The sequence below is a fragment of the Bos grunniens genome, chromosome 9 (genome assembly GCF_055505025.1).
Source record: "Bos grunniens cultivar Pamir isolate PY7600 chromosome 9, Bosgru_T2T1.0, whole genome shotgun sequence".
In the NCBI taxonomy this organism is placed as follows: Eukaryota; Metazoa; Chordata; class Mammalia; order Artiodactyla; family Bovidae; genus Bos; species Bos grunniens.
In genome coordinates, this window is record NC_141173.1 from 43,008,403 (window position 1) to 43,031,251 (window position 22,849).

At 39.0% G+C, this 22,849-nt stretch overlaps 1 protein-coding gene across 2 annotated transcripts in view; it reads left to right on the forward strand.

Moving 5' to 3' along the window:
• The window catches only part of OSTM1 (osteoclastogenesis associated transmembrane protein 1), a 42,900-nt gene extending 29,690 nt beyond the window's left edge, over window positions 1-13,210 (forward strand). Inside the window, exons 5-6 of one of the 2 annotated variants that reach the window (XM_086317456.1) lie at window positions 1,289-1,454; window positions 11,134-13,210. In XM_086317456.1, coding sequence (XP_086173582.1) covers window positions 1,289-1,454; window positions 11,134-11,189 — 222 coding nt within the window. In that variant the 3' untranslated portion in view covers window positions 11,190-13,210. The remainder of the gene's footprint in view (window positions 1-1,288; window positions 1,455-11,133) is intronic. The other variant, XM_086317457.1, reaches the window with a different exon arrangement.
• The last annotated feature ends 9,639 nt before the right edge of the window (window positions 13,211-22,849 follow it).

Consider the following 22,849-nt stretch of genomic DNA (forward strand, 5'->3'; position numbering starts at 1 on the left):
AAAGAAAACTTATCCTCCAATAAAAGAGAATAATAGTCTTTAATTATTTTAATAAAGAAGAAAAATGAATATTGGCTCCATGACATAAGTTGAATTACAGAAGAAATCAACATGACCAACCTATTCTAGAACATTCATCTTGCAATAAGCAAAAATTACAACAAACTTACAAGGCACCATTTGTAAATTCAATTAAAATTGAGGCAGGAACAGTTTTCTACATTAAATTTGGCAGTTTCCTTATATCATTTAGCCTGTTTGACAGAAATCATGAGCTCAACAAATGCGAGGTACAGCAGCCCCTAAGTGTATTTAAAGCATGCTGCTTGTTAACAGTGTCTAATAAGGACTTCGCAGGTGGCACTAGTGGTAGAGAACCCAGCTCCCAGTGAAGGGGATAGATACCGGTTCAATCCTGGGTTGAGAAGATCCCTGGAGGAGGGCCTGGCAACCCACTCCAGTGTTCTTGCCTGGAGAATCCCCATGGACAAGAGGAGCCCGGCGGGCTACAGTTCATAGGGTCACAAAGAGTCCGACATGACTGAAGGGACTTAGCGCACATGCACACATTGTCTTAATAAAGGGTCTGTGACTCATTAGATACTACCTACTTAAAAAATTACTTGCTGTGAGTATGAATCTTTCATAATATATTAAATAAGAGATTAAGCATTGCATAGATATCATGTCTTGAAGAGAAGCCTTACGAAAAAAGAGACGCCTTATAAAGTTGATATTTTTATTTCCATTCTAACAATATTGCAACAAGCTCAGTGAAATTACATAGATAACATATGAAAAAAAATTTTTGTTTTTGTGACACTTCCCCCCCAGTTTTATTGAGGTATATTTGACAAATAATATTGTTATATATTTAAAGTATACAACATGATGATTTGATCTACACTGTGAAAGAATTCCCAGAGTCAAGTTAACATTTATCACCTCACATAGCTACCCTTTTAAATATTTTTTAATGAACGAAGCACAGTCTAACTATATTTCTATTGATGCAAGTTCTGTGTTCGAAGTCTGTGAAAGGTTGAAATTCTTTGGACAGTATTATGAATTTTGAATATGAGATTTTTGTATGGGTATAAATGTATACAGTGACTAATTGTGAACCAGCTTATTTCCCTACAAAAAGAAATTGTCCTCAACTGTTAGTAATTTTTTAGGGATGTATATTTAGTCTAAATTCTGGGGTCTTGTTATTAACAAAATAATTATATGAATTTGAAGACAAATTAAATGAAAAACAGAGTAACAGTATTTGTTATTGTTTCAGATGAATATTACTCGGAAACTTTGGAGTCGAACTTTCAACTGTTCAGTCCTTTGCAGGGACACAGTGCCTGTAATCGCTGTTTCTGTGTTCATTCTCTTTCTACCTGTTGTCTTCTACCTTAGTAGTTTTCTTCACTCAGAGCAAAAGAAACGCAAACTCATCCTACGTAAGTTTCTTTTTACGATTATTCTTTTATTTAGATAAAAACCTATATTTAAAAAAAAATCTAAGCCTGCTTTAGGAACAGTATATACTCTGAGAGCTCAAGGTATATTAGCTTGAAACAGCTGTCTTCTTCAAATTTTACGACTCTGTTCACTAATGGAAGAGATGTGTAAGTTTATAAGTGAGTTTATAATCAAACTTTAGTATACAGTATCTTTCAGAAGCTTTAGTTGAGAAAGCTAGATTCCCCGGAATAAAGTTGACAACAACAGAGCAATAGCAACAAAGGCTTTGCAAACCTGAGACAGCTGTAATAGGTAAATAAATAGTAGACCACTTTTAGGCCCGTTTGCAGAACTACCCATGGCAGAACCACCAGACAAGCAGCAGGTGGTAGGGAGAAACTGTAGCTTGCACAGAGACTGTTTATGAACAAATTGGAATTGTAGTTGCAAGAAAGTTATTTGACATATGGCATATACTCGGTATGTATTAATTCCTTTCCTTTCTCCCTATCAAATAGGGCAGAACAGAAAAAGCACTAACTAGAAGGTTTCAACTAGCCAAGAAAAGTGACTTCCAAGTCTCATATGTTTCTTCTGTATTATCAGAGTGAAAATATGGGCTTATCCTTGAGTAGTTTTAGTATTTCTAAAAGAGGGTATTTTCTAGAGAAAAACATCAGGCTTTTTTTCTTTGAAATATTATTCCTAGTCTAGGAACCTAGGATATAAAATTTTTTTCCCTGTAAATCTTTTTCTGGCATTTCTTCATGATTTATCTAACTTCACTTCTAATATATCTGACTTAAAAAAAGATTACTTGTAGATCAGTTTGCACAATGCAGAGAGTCTTTATCATGGGTGTATTTAGTAAAGTATTTTGAAGATGTCAGAATTCTGTAAATATGTCATAAGTCAGTCTTAAAAGCATTTATTTAGAATAATAACAAAACATTGCAGAGACCTCACTGTTGAGAAACTATTTTTCAGGGCTTCGTGTACCTTTAAAGTTTAGCATTGTATTTGCTTTGCAAATCTATTTAACGCTGCAGGAGACACATACTACTTCTGACCAGTGTCTTTGTTTGATTGGATTAAAGATTTACTGAGCATGGCCCCTATGAGAACAAGACACAGTTTCCCTCTCTGTCAGTCTTTCCCATCAGGAAGCTTCCATAAGCCTCTTATCCTTATCCATCAGAGGGTAGACAGAATGAAAATCACAATCAGAGAACTCTAATCAAACTGATCACAGGGACTACAGCCTTGTCTAACTCAATGAAACTGAGCCATGCCGTGTAGGGCCACACAAGATGGACGGGTCATGGTGGAGAGTTCTGACAAAACATGGTCCACTGGAGAAGAGAATGGCAAACCACTTCAGTATTCTTGCCTTGAGAACCCCATGAACAGAATGAAAAGGCAAAAAGATAGTACACTGAAGGATGAACTCCCCAGGTCAGTAGGTGCCCAGTATGCTACTAGAGAACAATGGAAAAATAACTCCAGAAAGAGTGAAGAGACAGAGCCAAAGCAAAAACAACACCCAGTTGTGGATGTGACTGGTGATAGAAGTAAAGTCCAGTGCCATAAAGAACAATATTGCATAGGAACCTGAATGTTAGGCCCATGAATCAAGGCAAATTGGAAGTAGTCATACAGGAGATGGCAAGAATGAACATCTACATTTTAGGAATCAGTGAACCAAAATGGATTGGAATAGGTGAATTTAACTCAGATGACCATTACATTTACTACTGTGGGCAAGAATACCTTAGAAGAAATGGAGTAGCCCTCATTGTCAACAAAAGAGTCCAAAATACAGTACTTGGATGCACTCTCAAAAACGACAGAATGATCTCTGTTCATTTCCAAGGGAAGCCATTCAGTATCACAGTAATCCAAACCTATGCCCCAATTAGTGATGCTGAAGAAGCTTAACTTGAACAATTCTATGAAGACCTTCAAGACCTTCTAGAACTAACACCCAAAGAAGATGTCCTTTTCATTATAGGGGACTGGAATGCAAAAGTAGGAAGTCAAGAGATACTTGGAGTAACAGGCAAATTTGGCCTTGGAGTACGGAATGAAGCAGGGCAAAGGCTAACAGAGTTTTGCCAAGAGAACTCACTGGTCGTGGCAAACATCCTCTTCCAACAACAAAAGAGAAGACTGTACACATGGACATCACTAGATGGTCAAAACCAAAATCAGATTGATTATATTCTTTGCAGCCAAAGATGGAGAAGCTCTATACAGTCAGCAAAAACAAGACAGGGAGCTGACTGTGGCTCACATCATGAACTCCTTATTACCAAATTCAGACTGAAATTGAAGAAAGTAGGGAAAACCACTAGACCATTCAGGTATGACCTAAATCAAATCCCTTACAATTATGCAGTGGAAGTGATAAATAGACTCAAGCGATTAGATCTGATAGACAGAATGCCTGAAGAACTATGGTCGGAGTTTCATGACATTGTACAGGAGGCAGTGATTAAGACCATCCCTAAGAAAAAGAAATGCAAAAAGGCAAAATGGCTGTCTGAGGAGGGCTTACAAATAACTGAGGAAAGAAGAGAAGCTAAAGGCAAAGGAGAAAAGGAAAGATATATCCATTTGAATGCAGAGTTCCAAAGAATAGCAAGGAGAGATAAGAAAGCTTTGCTCAGTGGTCAGTGCAAAGAAATAGAGGAAAACAATAGAATGAGAAAGACTAGAGATCTCTTCAAGAAAATTAGAGATACCATGGGAACATTTCATGTAAAGATGGGCTCAATAAAGGACAGAAATGGTATAGACCTAACAGAAGCAGAAGATATTATGAAGAGGTGGCAAGAATATACAGAAGAACTATACAAAAAAGATCTTCATGACCCAGATAACCACAATGGTGTGATCACTGACCTAGAGCCAGACATCCTGGAATGTGAAGTCAAGTGGGCCTTAGGAAACATCACTATGAACAAAGCTAGTGGAAGTGATGGAATTCCAGTTGAGCTATTTCAAATCCTGGGAGATGATGCTGTGAAAGTGTTGCACTCAATATGCCACCAAATTTGGAAAATTCAGCAGTGGCCACAGGACTGGAGAAGGTCAGTTTTCATTCCAATTCCGAAGAAAGGCAATGCCAAAGAATGCTCAAACTACCGCACAATTGCACTCATCTCACATGCTAGCAAAGTAATGATCAAAATTCTTCAAGCCAGGTCAACAGTACGTGAACCATGAACTTCCAGGTGTTCAATCTAGATTTAGAAAAGGCAGAGGAACCAGAGATCAGTCAAATTGCCAACATCCGCTGGATCATCGAAAAATCAAGAGTTCCAGAAAAACATCTATTTCTGCTTTATTGACTATGCCAATGCCTTTGACTGTGTGGATCACAACAAACTGGAAAATTCTGAAAGAGATGGGGATACCTGACCACCTTACCTGGCTCCTGAGAAATTGTAGGCAGGTCAAGAAACAACAGTTAGAACTGGACATGGAACAACAGACTGGTTCCAAATTGGGAAAGAAGTATATCCAGGCTGTCTGTTGTCATCCTGCTTATTTAACTTACATGCATAGTACATCATAAGAAATGCCAGGCTAAATGAAGCACTGGAATCAGGATTGCTGGGAGAAATATCAGTAACCTCAGATACGCAGATGACACCACCCTTATGGCAGAAAGTGAAGAGGAACTAAAGAGCCTCTTGGTGACAGTGAAAGAGAAGAGTGGAAAAGTTGGCTTAAAACTCAACATTTAGAAAACAAAGATCGTGGCCTCTGGTCCCATCACTTCATGGCAGATAGATGGGGATACAATGGAAACAGTGAGAGACTTTATTTTGGGGGGCTCCAAAATCACTGCAGATGGTGACTGTAGCCATGAAATTAAAAGACGCTTGCTCCTTTGAAGAAAAGCTATGACCAACCTAGACAGCATATTAAAAAGCAGAGACATTACTTTGCCAACAAAGGTCCATCTGATCAAAGCTATGGTTTTTCCAATAGTCTGTATGGATGTGAGAGTTAGACTATAAAGAAAGTTGAGCACCGAAGAATTAATGCTTTTCAACTGTGGTCTTAGAGAAGACTCTTGAGAGTCCCTTGGACTGCAAGGAGATCCAACCAGTCCATCCTAAAGGAAATCAGTCCTGACTATTCATTGGAAGGCCTGATGCTGAAGCTGATACTCCAATACTTTGGCCACCTGATGTGAAGAACTAACTCATTGGAAAAGACCCTGATGCTGGGAAATATTGAAGGCGGGAGGAGAAAGGGATGACAGTGTCTGAGATGGTTGGATGGCATCACTGACTCAATGGACGTGAGTTTGAGTAGGCTCCAGGAGTTGGGGATGGACAGGGAAGCCTGGCATGCTGCAGTCCATGGCATCACAAAGATTTGGACATGACTGAGCTACTGAACTGAACTGAACAGTAAGAGTTCACCTGGTTGTACAAGTCACAAATCTTGTCTCTTAATTTCTTTTCATGTCTTTCTATTTTCTTAATTCCTTTTCTTTTATTTCCCCATTCCCATATTCACTTCCCCACTCCTTTAAATTCATCAGCAAATACTGCCAGCCCTATTTCCAAAAATACATCTTAAATATATTGTCCCTTGTCAGCACTAATTCAGGAGTCCCTTGACTGATATCTGTACATTAATTTCTTGACCCCCTACAATCCATTTTCCATATACCAGCTAGAGTGAATTTTTAAACATAAATTTTACCATGCTCCTCTCCCATTTGAAACCCTTCCTATGTACCTGTTGCACCTAGAATAAAATACAAACTTATTCTAGGGTCTGTTCTCCAAGCTGCATGTGATCTGACTCCCATCTGCCTTCCTAAACTACTTGCATCCACCCTTCTCCGTACTCATGATGCTGTGTGTAGGTTTCTTCTCCTCTCAGACACCAATTCATTCACACTGCCCTCCTTCCAAGGCTCTTACATTTGCCCTCCCCACTTGCCTTGACTGGCTTCTTGTCATCCAGGTCTTAAGTCAAAGACCTAAGAGACCTTTTATGACCAAAAAAGACCTTCTATGACCATCTCCCCAACCTAAGAATACACCTTTTGTTTAGTTCTTATATATCATCTTTCTTTAATAGCATTTAATTGCTGTTTAAATTAACTTTTCCACTTATTTTCTACCTTATTTGTTTGTCTACCCTGACTCAACTGTAAGTTCCATCAGAAAATGGATTTAGTTTATCTTGCTCACCACTATATCACCAGCATCTAGAAAGTACATCAGTTCAGTTCAGTTTAGTTCAGTCAGTCAGCTGTGTTGGACTCTTTGCGACCCCATGAATCGCAGCACACCAGGCCTCCCTTCTACTGCTGCTGCTAAGTCACTTCAGTCGTGTCCGACTCTGCGTGACCCCATAGATGGCAGCCCACCAGGCTCCCTTGTCCCTGGGATTCTCCAGGCAAAAACACTGGAGTGGGTTGCCATTTCCCTCTCCAATGCATGAAAGTGAAAAGTGAAAGCGAAGCCACTCAGTCATGTCAGTCTCTTAGCGACCACATGGACTGCAGCCTACCAGGCTCCTCCGTCTATGGGGTTCTCCAGGCAAGAGTACTGGAGTGGGGTGCCATTGCCTTCTCCCCAGGCTTCCCTGTCCATCACCAACTCCCGGAGTTCACTCACACTCACGTCCATAGAGTCAGTGATGCCATCCAGCCATCTCATCCTCTGTCGTCCCCTTCTCCTCCTGCCCCCAATCCCTCCCAGCATCAGAGTCTTTTCCAGTGAGTCAACTCTTCGCATGAGGTGGCCAAAGTACTGGAGTTTCAGCTTTAGCATCATTCCCTCCAAAGAACACCCAGGGCTGATCTCCTTCAGAATGGACTGGTTGGATCTCCTTGCAGTCCAAGGGACTCTCAAGAGTCTTCTCCAACACCACAGTTCAAAAGCATCAATTCTTCGGCGCTCAGCTTTCTTCACAGTCCAACTCTCACATCCATACGTGACCACTGGAAAAACCATAGCCTTGACTAGACGGACCTTTTTTGGCAAAGTAATGTCTCTGTTTTTGAATATGCTGTCTAGGTTTGTCATAGCTTTCCTTCCAAGGAGTAAGCGTCTTTTAATTTCATGGCTGCAGTCACCATCTGCAGTGATTTTGGAGCTCAAAAAAATAAAGTCTGACACTGTTTCCACTGTTTCTCCATGTATTTCCCATGAAGTGATGGGACCGGATGCCATGATCTTCGTTTTCTGAATGTTGAGCTTTAAGCCAACTTTTTCACTCTCCTCTTTCACTTTCATCAAGAGGCTTTTTAGTTCCTCTTCACTTTCTGCCATAAGGGTGGTGTCATCTGCCTATCTGAGGTTATTGATATTTCTCCCGGAAATCTTGATTCCAGCTTGTGCTTCTTCCAGCCCAGCATTTCTCATGATGTACTCTGCATATAAGTTAAATAAGCAGGGTGACAATATATAGCCTTGATGTACTCCTTTTCCTATTTGGAACGAGTCTGTTGTTCCATGTCCAGTTCTAACTGTTGCTTCCTGACCTGCATACAAATTTCTCAAGAGGCAGGTCAGGTGGTCTGGTATTCCCATCTCTTTCAGAATTTTCCACAGTTTATTGTGATCCACACAGTCAAAGGCTTTGGCATAGTCAAGAAATCAGAAATAGATGTTTTTCTGGAACTCTCTTGCTTTTTCCATGATCCAGCAGATGTTTGCAATTTAATCTGGTTCCTCTGCCTTTTCTAAAACCAGCTTGAACAACTGGAAGTTCACAGTTCACGTAATCCTGAAGCCTGGCTTGGAGAATTTTGAGCATTACTTTGCTAGCGTGTGAGATGAGTGCAATTTTACGGTAGTTTGAGCATTCTTTGGCATTGCCTTTCTTCGAGATTGGAATGAAAACTGACCTTTTCCAGTCCTGTGGCCACTGCTGAGTTTTCCAAATTTGCTGGTATATTGAGTGCAACACTTTCACAGCATCATCTTTCAGGATTTGAAATAGCTCAACTGGAATTCTATCACCTCCACTAGCTTTGTTTGTGGTGATGCTTTCTAAGGCCCACTTGACTTCACATTCCAGGATGTCTGGCTCTAGGTTAGTGATCACACCATCGTGATTATCTGGGTCGTGAAAATCTTTTTTGTACAGTTCTTCTGTGTATTCTTGCCACCTCTTCTTAATATCTTCTGCTTCTGTTAGGTCCATACCATTTCTGTCCTTTATCGAGCCCATCTTTGCATGAAATGTTCCCTTGGTATCTCTAATTTTCTTGAAGAATCTCTAGTCTTTCCCATTCTGTTGTTTTCCTCTAATTCTTTGCACTGACCACTGAGCAAAGCTTTCTTATCTCTCCTTGCTATTCTTTGGAACTCTGCATTCAGATGATTGTATCTTTCCTTTTCTCCTTTGCTTTTCACTTCTCTTCTTTTCACAGCTATTTGTAAGGCCTCCCCAGACAGCCATTTTGCTTTTTTGCATTTCTTTTCCATGGGGATGGTCTTGATCCCCGTCTCCTGTACAATGTCACAAACCTCCATCCATAGTTCATCAGGCACTCTGTCTATCAGATCTAGTCCCTTAAATCTATTTCTCACTTCCACTGTATAATCATAAGGGATTTGATTTAGGTCATATCTGAATGGTCTAGTGGTTTTCCCTACTTTCTTCAATTTCAGTCTGAATTTGGCAATAAGGAGTTCATGATCTGAGCCACAGTCAGCTCCTGGTCTTGTTTTTGTTGACTGTATAGAGCTTCTCTACATGGCCCATAGTAAATGCTCAAAAATATTTGTGTAATAAAAGAACATTATACTTAAAGTTAGCAGTTCCTAGAGTGTGTTCCTCATAATACTAGTCCTGTAAAATTCCTTTACATGACCTTCATAAGGTACCTGAACGTTAATTATATCCCCCAAACTTGACAATAGGACCTTTGCATAATACCTATTAATGTTTTTCAGAGGCATTGTTTATGAATTAAATGATGAATTTAAGGAAATGTTAGCATAAGCAAATAATTCTTGTGCTATTACTTCATGGAAATTTTAATTTGCTTTTCTTTATGCTACCATTTTATACATTCCCATTCATCAAGTCCTATGGGAATTAGGGATTTAAAAAGGAGCAAGGCACAATAGATGCCCTCAAAAAATATACTGACCATAATCCAATCATCACAACAAATGTAGTAGAAGTGCATAAAGTGTGGTTGGACTGCAGAGAAAGAGAAGATGCACTTGGCATTAGGGATATTGGAATTTACCATTAAATGATCCCTGGGGTAGAATTTTGGATGATGTGGAGATTTATCAGATAGAGAATAAGGAAGCAAAGAAGTTACAGTTATATGTGGGTGTGTGCCTGCTAAATCGATTCAGTCCTGTCCTACTCTGCACCGCTATGGACTGTAGCCTGCCATGCTCCTGTCCATGGCATTCTCTGGGCAAGAATACTGGAGTGGGTTGCCTTGCTCTCCTCCAGGGGATCTTCCCAACCCAGGGATCAAATGTGCATCTCCTGTGGCTCCTGCATTGTATGCAGATTCTTTATCACTGAGCCACAGGGTAATGGTTATATGTACTCACTGGTATTGCTACCTGATTGGTGTAATGAATTTGATAATTAGAAACTATATTATATTTAATAATTTAAATTTTTAATTTCAAATTAAAATAATTTTAAAATTATCAAACAACATAATTTAAAAAAATTTTTTTATTTAGTTTGCTCCCCAAATCTACTGAAGGCTTAAGAAGGCTTTATCTTAGGTTGTTTTTTAGTTTAAGTTCCTTTTAAGTTTACTCTGAAGCCATACACTGGTCTGAGGAAGTCATGTAGTCATCTTGCACTTTAGAGTGGTCGGGGGAGACCCTGATAGAAACTAGAATAGTCATTCTCATCCATGGCCATACATCAAAGTTGTCTGCAAAGCTTTCAAAAAACAAAAAGAAAAAGCACAACCAGATGCCTGAATACCACTGGAAACCTAAATCATAACCTCTGTTCTAGTGTTGAGAACCTCTGAAGTAGAGAGATTCTTTAGTTATCCAGCGTAAGTTACCTTCACTATGGCATGGTTGTTTTTAATTTCTGAAACATGAGAAACATGTTTAAGAACAAAACATATTACCTAGCCAATAACCATGATTTTCTCTATTAACTCTAATGACTCAGTCCTATCAACACCATAATCAAAATTGGTTGCATATATTTTACTAGCAGCCATTTATGTTTGTGCAGTGTGTGTAATGTCCAACTCACTTTGCTTTGTAAACTGTTTAAAATTTTTTTTAACATTGCAGAATTCTTTCATTGAATTCTTTCAAGGAAACTTAGATTTGGATTTCTAGATTAGACTTCCAAATATATAATTTTATTATTATACTTTATAGCACTTCCATTTTTTAACTAGAGTATTTTCACTTATATAACATATTTAAGATTGTAAGGTTCAGAATGACATAAGTTATCTGTTTTATTTGGTACTGCTTCCAACAAAGTCATGAGCTTCTAGCAAAGTTATGTTTTTGAGTTTAGTAGAAAAAAATAGATGTAGATTTAATTCTTGTAAGATTGAATAGATTCAGATTCAAACATAGAATTAATAGATGAACACTATAGTTTACATAAAATAATGAACTATCATGTTTGGAGAATGAAATTTAAGTTAAAATATAATACTTTTGATTTATGTAGCGAAACGTCTCAAGTCCAGTACAAGCTTTGCAAACATTCAAGAAAATTCCAATTGAAACCTACAGAATGGAGAATCAGCATCTTATCCCATGGATGAATGGTGGAAGACACAGCTTGGTCCAAAAGAAGATGAACTGTGATTTGACAAGTCAAGTTCTTAAGAAATGCAAGGACTTCAGATTTATTTTTAAATAAGAATTTTCAGTTTTTCTTTCCTTTTCCACCCCATTTTTAACGGTTTGGGTATTTTTAATTTCCAGGCATAGCAATGTTGTCTATTTTAAAGTGTATTTGTTAAAATAATGAAAGATACAAGAACAATCTTTGTTTTGTTTTGTAGACATATTGTTACTGAGACTTCCTGTATTTCCTTGGTTAACATAGTATCTCAAATAGCAAAGTTTTTGAAAACTAACAATTTAAAAATTAATCAGTTATAGCAAAGACTTTGAAAAAAATGTACTTGCCGAAAAGTAGCAGGTCCAAAGATTAAATTTCTCATCATTGCAGTGTTATTATCACATATATTTAATATGTCATATATTACAATTAATATGTAATTCCATCTCTAGTTTCCTTAAAGTCATTTTTGAAACCACTAATTATAAACCTCCCAAACAATTTTTAGAATTGGGAAGGCACATTACATTTATCTTTGTAAAAAGATTTATGATAACTGGTTTCTTACTTGACTTTTATAAATAGTATTTTACACCTTATTTTTGCCTTTATTTCATAAGTAATTTGAAATCACTGGACTGCTTTATTATATTCAGGGCAAGATGGATTCTTTTTTATACCAGGGATTTGCATTGTGAAATATTAAATTATTTGGCAATTTATAATTTATTACTATTTTAAATCAAATGTAGCATTGTCACACTGTATTTAAATTGTGATTTTTTTTTTAATAGGGATTTTTCTCTTGGAAGATATGGGGAGTTTTGGAAGAGAGGAAAAGGAGGCGTAAAAAAACCCTTTAAGATTCAGAAAATAGGGACCTGAGGGGATGCTCACTCTAAGACTATTGAATGGTTTATACTGCAGGCATGAGTCAGTAGAGTCTGATACAGAATGCAGTTCAGCTAAGATGATGCTTATTTTTTTTCTAAATTATTAATATCAAATGAAGGTGATATATGATTAAAATGAAGTCAGATATTTCACAGTTGAAAATGAATTCCTTTTTGGAATGTTTATATAAACCTTTAAAAAAAAATTCAAAATTGTTCATGTTTTCTTCCCTCAGGTGTTTTAGTGTTTGGTGTTTCATTTGTTAATTCCTTCTTGCCATCTTGGTGGAAATAGGTTTTCTTTCTTTCCTCTTTTCTTTTTTTTAGGCTTTGTTTTAAATTTTGAAAAAATAAAGGCTGCTCTATATAGAAACGAGAATTTGCTTAATTGGTACAAGAATCTGAATCCCTTCATATACTGTAAAATGTTCTTATAGAGAGACAAGATAATGTTTTTTATTATTTTTTTAAATGTTTACCATGTTTACAGAGTGAAAGAGAAGGCCCACTCTTGGATGTGTAACATATCCAAAAGCTGTTACAGTTTTCCTAGTCTGCTGTGATCTATTTAAAATGTGCTGCTGTTTGTTCTGCTGTTACTGTTCACGCTGCTAATGCTAATAGCACTATCTTGATTTGAAGTATATAGTTGAGGGCCATTGAAAGCAATCCTTCATTAATGCAGATAAAATCAGTTTACATGTGCAAAGTTACAAAATGGCATTTTCGATTCTGTAAGAAGTGACTCTTTGAGCACCTTTTAATATTATGTATTTCTGAAAACCCTGGCTTTTGGATATGGCTGCTAATAAGCACTTTACAAAAGAAAAGGCATCCCTTTAATATTTTTCTAAAGAGTCATTGCTCTTTAGAAGTAGCATCAGCAATAGAATTCAAAAATAAGTATTAAGCACTATGCTAAAGTATGTAAATATTTCATTTGTAAAGTCATATTGAAAAATTCTTTGCATAGTTCTGAATTCTTAGATTCATAGTATATGTGTGTGTACCGGAATATCTTTAGTTTTTTGACACTTTGAAATAAAGGAAATAGCTTAAAGAAATTGAAGTGCTGTGTTTGATTTTTAAATACTTTTTTTTTTTAACTTCAGATGTAATTGAACATCACATTTCAATTTTCAGGTACTGAGTTTCAATATGTACTTTTGAAAGTACATATTGGGACTTCCCTGGTGGTCCAGTGGTTAAGACTCTGTGCTTCCAGTGCAGGGGACACAGTTCAATCCCTGGTCAGGAAACTAAGATTGAACATACTCTATGGCCAAATTAATTAATTTAAAAAGTACTATCTATCTTATAACTTTGCTGCAAATAAAAATGTACTTTTGGATGAAGACAATGATTTAGATTTGATAGGTAGAAATAACATCAGCTCTCCCACAGTGTAACTCTAAATCAATGAATAACAGAGTTTAGTTGGTAAATGTTACTTCTGTGGGACACTATTTTCTAATGTTTCACAGATGGGATCTATTTTCTAGTGCAGTGTACTCCCTATAAAGTGAAATGTTTTCCCAGAACGTAGGGGTTAGGGGAGCTGGCTTTCCTCATACAGTTGAAAATCCACATATAATTCCCCAAACCCAACTTCTAATAGCTCACTGTTGACCAGAAACCTTACTAATAACATAGTCAATTAACACATATTTTGTATGTTATATGCATTATATACTGTATTCCTACAATAAAGTAAGCTGCAGAAAAGAAAATGTTATTAAGAAAATCATAAGGAAGGAAAATACATATATAGTACTGTCAATATAAGTTTATGTCACCTGTTTACAAGATGAATTGTCTGTCAATAATTACATCAATATTGTCTCATATGGTACAAGACACTATAGATGTTATTTGTATTAGTAAAGATCCTGCATGCTACAACTAAAGATCCCACGTGCCATAACTAAAGACCCATATAGCCAAGAGAGTAAATAATGATAAAGAATAAATTATAGTGTTTCCAGAAGAAAACATGGAGATAAAAAATTTTGAAACTACAAATGGGAAGATAGGAGATACAGAGGAAACGGTGAGAAGATTTAATTTAATTAAAGTTCCTGAAGCAAAGGAGAGAGAAAAATGGAACAGAAACAATTTTTGAAAAGATAATAGCTGAGAATATTCCAAAACTGGTGAAAAACATTGTCACACATTAAGAAGTCCAAATAGAATTTAAAACAAACCCCCAAACCTAGTCACATTCATAGTAAATGAAAACTAAGGAGAAAATCATACAAACAGAGAAAAAAAGGCTTACCTTCAAGAGAGCAGTAATTAAACTCATTGTTGGTTTCTCATGAGAAATAATGAAAGCCAGAAGGCAAACTGAATATTTTCAAAGTGCTAAAAGAAAGTAACTGACAGTCTAGAATTCTATGCCCAGCAAAAAGTGCTCTTCAAAATTAAAAGGGGAATAAGGCATATCTGGGCATAAAGGCTGAGAGAATTATTACAAGCAGGCCTGCATTAAAGGAAATACTAAAGCTAGGTCTTCAGACAGAAGCAAAATGAACTTAGATGGAAACCCAGTGATGTAAGAAAAAAAGATTGATGAAAAGGATAAAATAGGTAAGTCTAAATAATAATTGACTGTATACAACAGTAATGCCCTGTGGGATTAAAATATACATAATGAAAACATAACAATGGTATAAAAGTCAAGGTCAGATTCTTGGAGTTAAATGTTTTAAGGTAATTGTATTATCTGGAAATTTTCAAGTGGGTACTGGTAAATAATTTTGTTTTCTTTAAATTGGACTTAAGGTACATTCTGACTCAGATCCAATTTCACTCCTTTCATGACATCTTTTATGATTTTCTTCTGCTCTTGACTCTTCATATTTAAGAAAGCAGCTTGTCATAAAGGAAAAAATAAGGACTTTAGAATCAGATCAGATCAGATCAGTCGCTCAGTCGTGTCTGACTCTGCAACCCCATGAATCACAGCATGCCAGCCTCCCTGTCCATCACCAACTCCCGGAGTTCACTCAGACTCACATCCATCGAGTCAGTGATGCCATCCAGCCATCTCATCCTCTGTCGTCCCCTTCTCCTCTTGACCCCAATCCCTACCAGCATCAGAGTCTTTTCCAGTGAGTCAACTCTTCGCATGAGGTGGCCAAAGTACTGGAGTTTCAGCTTTAGCATCATTCCTTCCAAAGAACACCCAGGGCTGATCTCCTTCAGAATGGACTGGTTGGATCTCCTTGCAGTCTAAGGGACTCTGAAGAGTCTTCTCCAACACCACAGTTCAAAAGCATCAATTCTTCGGCGCTCAGCTTTCTTCACAGTCCAACTCTCACATCCATACATGACCACTGGAAAAACCATAGCCTTGACTAGATGGACCTTTGTTGGCAAAGTAATGTCTCTGCTTTTGAATATGCTATCTAGGTTGGTCATAACTTTCCTTCCAAGGAATAAACGTCTTTTAATTTCATGGCTGCAGTCACCATCTGTAGTGATTTTGGAGCCCAGAAAAATAAAGTCTGACACTGTTTCCCCATCTATTTCCCATGAAGTGATGGGACTGGATGCCATAATCTTCATTTTCTGAACATTAGAATCAGACCTGGGATTAAACTCCTGCTTTTCCCCTTTCTTGGACAATTTACTTCCCTGTCCTTGAACAAGTGTGGGGTACTGATACTGGCCCCACAAGATTATTGTGCAAATTACATGAGATTAAGTATATGAATAGCCTACAGTGCAGTGTGCAATACCCCACTGTGGTATTAAGTACTAAGTAGTACTTCATACTGCTTAGTAAGTACTAGTCTTTTTCTTTTTGACAGTAGTACTCACAAATTGTGGTACACAATTTGGCACTTGATTAGACATCTTCTCACATTGTTTCCTAGGTTTCTTATGTTTGGGATTATTATCCCTCCTCTCCTGACTAGACTAATCTTTTCCAGTTCAAGGACTATATCTCAATTTCCTCTTGTACCTGGTCAGTGAATGATTTTTGGAGTCAGGGTAACACTTTTTTGAAGAAAGTAAGTGGAAAAACACTGTGTTTCCCTGAACTACACACTGTTTTGTAGCAGATCCACTCAGAAGGATGTTTGAGACCTTGAAGAAAAGTCCTTCAGCTGCCCTTGAAAAATATAAATGGTGAAAACACAACTAAATTAATGGAAAGAGAAAAGTGCTATCTTGCCATTCAGGAACCCTCCAGTTTAAGCACTGAAGATTCCAGGCTGGAACCAGTGCCAAGGATCACGGATTGCTGCCCTTAAATCTAGCATCTTAAGTTCCATACAATACCTTTTCTGGGCAAGAGTTCCATCTGCTTAATCTCTACTAAATGCGTGTATATTAGATCTGACTCTTGAAAAATACCAAGTTAAATCGGACAGTTAAAATAAAACCAACATCATGCCCATAACTGGTTTAATTTATCTTTCCTTTCAGTAATCCCACACATTACCTACTTATTTGCTGTAATGAACATGCCATTCAGCTAAAATAAGATTAACTGCTTAAACCGCAGCATTACAGGCAGAGAACATTAATGCCGCTTTGTGTTTCATTGTAAGGTTCAGCAGTTAAACGATATGGTGTTGTCGTTTCTTCCTTTGTAATCAAGATGGTTTCACTTAGGATTAGTGCTCCCCAGCCAATTCTCCTGATGGAACATTTGAAGCAGCACATTTCTATGTCTAGGTTACAGCCTGGCAGCAATAGCAACCTTCAGAATCAAACCTGTTGGCCTCATCAGCACTCAAATTGCATCGCTCTTTGTGAAGCCCCCCTCTGCTCTCACAGTGATGAAAATCTTGCCTGCCATGCAGACTGTGGAAGGAAAATTGGAAGGGGGCTTGACCATACTTCTGGAAAATAGCACTGTGATGACTCAGGTGTGATCAGAGTTGAGAAAATTAACCCAAGCGTCCCACAAGTAAATGTACATTTGGCTGTTCTCTGCATCAAGGTCAAATCCCATTTCAACAGATTTTTCTAGACAATTCCAGCCCCACTTATCTCTCTTTTCTTTGAACTCTAATTGTAATCATAGTTCTCCCTACATAACTTAAGGCTGATTATTTACTGATTTATATAATTCTTATCATTGTTCTATAGGGGCTAAGATTATCACTTCAGTTAGACTGCAGGCTCTCAGAAGTCAGGGACTAACATTTGTATGGTCCTGACCCCCAAAGAAGGGCCCAGTAATTGCTCCTTGACTGAAGGAAATAACCTGTGTGATGTGACTCATTATGACTCTACCTGGATAGTTCAGAGTGGGGACCATCAGCCTCAACTGAGCCTGCAGGGCACCTCATTCTCATCATGCCTTCTCCTCTAGGGAGCATGTTCCGTTTTCATGGTTCATCAAAAACAAAGGGAGGCAACATGGTGACCAACAGATTTTCCCATTCACTCATTGATTTATTCCTTCAGTAAAAGCTTATTAAGCACCTATTGTGTGCTAGTGGGTTTCCCTGATATAAAGCATAAAGTGTAGTCGGTAAAGAATCTATCCACAAGGCAGGAGATGCAGGTTTGATCCCTGGTAGGGAAGATCCCCTGGAGAAGGAAATAGCAACCCACTCTAGTATTCTTGCCTGGGAAATCCCATGGACAGAGAAGTCTGGCAGGCTACAGTCCGTGGAATCACAAGAGTTGGACACGACTGTGCGATGAAACCACTATCACCATCGTGTGCTAAGTCTCACTTCTCAGCACTCTAAGAACTGAGAAACTTCTTGCTAACTATTTTGAATGAAATGGGGGAAAACAGTTTAAAAGAACTAGAAGAAAACTTCTTTCTTCTCAGACACTTCCCTTCAACCCCAACTTTTGAGCAGGAGCTCACTTCAGTAGAGCTTCCTTTCCCCATGTTTATTCACCACTGCTTCCCATTCTTGTCTCTCCTCCTACTTAAATTGCTGTGGTGGTTGGGAGGGTTCCTACGCTGCCTCCCTGGCTGTGACAATAGCCAGCTATTGAATTTTCTTGTGTGAAACTGGTTTGCTCAGGTCTCTGTTGTGCAGGCTGCACTTGCTATGTTGGATGGGTTCCAGCATGCTCCTCTGGCTAGGATTTAACATGAATCAGGATTCCTCAGTGGGCAGGAAGAAGGTGGGGAGGGAAGAGGAAGATTAGGTGGCTTATGCCCTCTCTGCCCATGGCATCTGATGAAGTCTTAATCTGTCTTGGATATACCTCCACCCTCAGCCTAATAATTGTTGACCAGGTTTTGACCCTTCCAGGGAAAAACCAGAGCCTCAGTTGCCTGGGAATCATCTGAAGCTGGTTGGGGAGTATCAACAGCCGCCATCTGAGCTGGACTTCTCAGGAAACCTGAGGTCATGCCCTTGACAGTTGTGAGACCAATAGTGATCCACCCTACTTCCTTGCTTCCTTCATTTTCCTACTAGAAATATGGTTATACTAGAAGGATTGATTTAGAATCAGGAGGGATCTTAATCACCTCTATTCCTTATTTCTCAGGTGTAGAAATTACAACTAGTCAAAATGGTTCACACAGGCAGACAGAGCCATAGTGGCAGGGCCAGAGCAGTGACCCAGGTCCCCTGACTCCTGGGGAGGAGCTCTGATAAGCCCTACCATATCTCACCATTCCCTTCTCCATCACTCTGTTCCCACACCTCCTTTAAGTGTCACTCAGCTATTCCTTCTCTTGACTGACTCACTGTTTTTCTTCTTACAATTTCAAAAGCAAAAACTACCAGTATAAGAAGAAAAACAAAAATAAGCAAAATTGGCTCCCTCAGCATCCTCCTAAACACCTTTGATTTGTCCATAGTTTGCTAACAAATATTTCTTAGATACCAACCTGCTTAAGCACTCATTTCTTTGAATTTACAGTGGACTCATAGAAGTTAAGTGTATTTCTAATAGAAAGAGCATGTTGTTAACTTTTTTTCCTTCTTTTTTTTTTTTCAGTTCAGGCTTGTACAAGTGACAGAAATCCAACTCAGACTAGTTTAAGCATTAAAGGAGATTTATTGGATTACATAACTGGGAAGTTCAGGAATTGATCTAGCTTCTGGTTTGATTGGACTGAGGAACTGAAGGCAGATTGCCACCTTCACCCTCTACTCATTTGTCTATATTGTCTTCATTTTTTCCTACTGCAGACAGGTGTTCTTCATGTACACCTTCATGAAAAAAGTATGGCTGCAGGCAGTCCCCGTTCACATAGTACTTCCAAAAAGAAAGACCCCATTCTCCTCTGCTGCTGCTGCTGCTAAGTTGCTTCAGCCGTATCTGACTCTGTGCGACCCCAGAGACGGCAGCCCACCAGGTTCCCCTGTCCCTGGGATTCTCCAGGCAAGAACACTGGAGTGGGTTGCCATTTCCTTCTCCAGTGCATGAAAGTGAAAAGTGAAAGTGAAGTCGCTCAGTCCAACTCATAGTGACCTCATGGACTGCAGCCTACCAGGCTCCTCTGTCCATGGGATTTTCCAGGCAAGAGTACTGGAGTGGGGAGCCATTGCCTTCTCCGCCTTCTCCTCTAGCTCCAAATTAATCTCAGAAAAGGGCTCTAATTGGCCCAGGCTGGGGCATATTCCTTTCCCTGGACCAATCACTGTGCCCAGAATGAGGTGGGGTGACTGGCTGGGCCTAAGGGTCTATGACTGGCTGCTTCTCCCACTACTTCCCCGCCCTCTTCCATCTGCCTCCCCACCAGTGTATTCAAAGGGCAGAGTCCTACAATTTGGCAGCTTAGCCAGTATCACATGGAACGATAGGGGAGCAACACCCTACAAAAAGAAACTCTTTTGAGAAGACAAAATTGGTAGCTTCCTATTTTAAACACCTTCTCCCTGTAAACAATCTACTTCTGAGTCCTTCAGAGCAGATCTCTCTCTGTAACCTTTCCGGTCCCATTGGATACCTCACTTTTCAGTACCACTGACAAGGTCCATTGCAGTATCTGCTTACTGAGGTTCAATTCCATTTTCTCTCTTTCCTGACCACTTAACACCTCACCAGGGTTAATATCTTCCTATTGCAATTCTGATCTTACCTCCTCATCTACTCAAAAATCTTTGACACTCCAGTCCTATGAATTATGGATGGCCACAGGGTAACAGAATAAACTTGTCAGGCAATTTTCGTGGCTGTTAGCTGAATCCATACCTCAGTAGTCAAAGATAAACCTCAGACCATTATACCAGCCTGTCTCCATCTCCCAGATATGACATGTATTCTGTAATTCTAGTTACAGTCAATGTTATTTTAATCTGGATCTGTGCTCTGAATGTTGGGTGTGTTTGTGCAAGGGCAACAGTCTAAGACAAGGTCTACTGATGGCTCGTGTTTGGAAACCACACTCTGAGCAGAGTTTAAGGTGGGGCAAAATGAGACAGTACAGTTTTCTTTTTAAAGAAAAGAAACACTACCTGGAGATAGCCTCAGATGCCAACCTCACTTTTGAAGTCAATCACAAGTTCCAGGTTGTTATTTGTGCTTCTGATTGACTGGCTATAATTGAGTCCCCATGACTCTCATAAATGGCCCAAAAAACTCAGGGAAACACATTGACCAGTTTATTATATAATTAATGATATGGTGGAGGATGTGAATGAATAGCCAGATGAAGAGATACCTAGGAGAGGTCCAGAAGGGCCTGAGTGCAGGAGCGTCTGTCCCTGTGGAGTTGGGGTATGTCACCGTCTGAACTTGGAAATTCTTCAACACTCCCACCCCCCACATTCTGGGGATTTTAAGGAAGGCTTAGTTACATCAATTATTAACTTGATCTCCAGACCCTTTCCAGACTTTCCCAGAGGATTCGGTTGGGATTGAAGCTCCAATCTTTCTAATTATAGATCAGTCTTTATGGTTACCAGGCCAATTCCAAAGCTATTCAAGGGCCTACCAAGAGTTTCCTCATTAGAACAACAAAATTCCTATCACTCAAAATTCCAAGGGCCTTAGGAGCTCTGTGTCAGGAAGTGGGGTCACTGACCAAATATTAGAACAAAAGATGCTCCTAGTGCTCTTATCTGGAGAAGGCACAGCACCCCACTCCAGTACTCTTGCCTGGAAACTCCCATGGGCGCAGGAGCCTGGTGGGCTGCAGTCCATGGGGTTGCGAAGAGTCAGACACAACTGATCGACTTCACTTTCACTTTTCACTTTCATGCATTGGAGAAGGAAAGGGCAACCCACTCCAGCGTTCTTGCCTGGAGAATCCCAGGGATGGGGGAGCCTGGTAGGCTGCCGTCTCTGGGGTCGCACAGAGTCAGACACGACTGAAGCGACTTAGCAGCAGCAGCAGTGCTCTTATCACTTAGGAAATTCCAAGGCTTTTAGGAGCTCTGTGCCAGGAACTGGGAGGCAGAGACTCAAACATATTTTCTATTACTTTACAAGGCCGTTTATCTTTCTCCCCTTCCTCCATCCTGCTGCTTGGAATATGGCTGTGATGGCTAGGATTCCATTTTGAAAGAAAAGGCAAGGGCCATACACAGCAGAGCCACAAGGCTGAGTCCTTGACACCATGGAACCCCCTACCAACTCAGGCCTGACCACTCAGATTTTATGTGAAGAAGGAACAAACTTCCATGCTGCTTAAGCTACTCTTGTCTTGAGGTTTTGGTCATTCACAATTAAGCCAATACCAATTGATTTAGTATATTTCAGGTGGAGCAGATGAGCAGAAGAATTCTATTTTGTACTAAAGGACAAAGGAATGTGTCATGTCACTCAGGAAGGGGTGAGTGTGTGATAGCTGGGGTGAAAAGGTTGAAAAGTAGACAATCTTTTTGATGGGGTTTGTAGGAGCAATGCTACTTCCTAAAAGAAACAGAGGCCAAGGATTTTGAACTCTCTTTTTTCTCTAATAGTCCTTAATCTTAAGCCAGTGCAAATCCTGTGAGCAATCAATGTCCATATTAAAGTAATAATAGTGTTTTATAACATGTTTGACTATTAGTTTCACAAATATGAAACACTGAACAATTACTAGAGAGAGAAACATGCATTATCACATAGTTTGAAAATTGAAATATAAAGATAGATGATAATAAAAAAAGAAGTGCTCCAACTTATTGACAGTCTTCTCTTTTTAGCACTGTGCTATGCTATTTTACAAACATTATCTTGCTTAATCCTAATAATAATTTTATTTAAGTGAATTAAATACTCTTTAGCTCCATTTTCTGGATGAGATACTTAGAGATATTTAACTGATACTTGGAGAGAAAGGTTAAACATACCCAGAATCCTGCAATCAAAAAGAACAGATTCCAACACCCATACTCCTAAGCAATACTCTGACTGAAGTTGTGAAGAAATGTATTCTACCAAATCGAGATCTCTTTTAATAGTTTCATGTTGAAAATGAGTTTCAGTTGGTGTTTCAGTCAGGTTCCCCACAGATAGTTCAATGGAGAGACTGTAATAACGGGGCTAACTCCAGGGGAGTGGGCGAGGTTAAGGAAATGAATGAAGGATATTGAGGCACTCAGAGTCCGGCACCAGCAGGAAGCCATTATTTCTCTTATGGCTAAAGGGGAAGAAAAAGTGGCCTTGGAGTCTGGCCAGATTTGGAGCTCCCTGAGGGGAGCCATAGGTGTGCAACATCACAGCGATCAAGAGAGACACAGCTACTCAGGAGGGAGGGCAGAGAATAAAGCCTGATACCTCTCTGCTCCCGCTCTCTCATTGGAAAGGGTCGTCTCCTTGAGCACAGAGCAGAG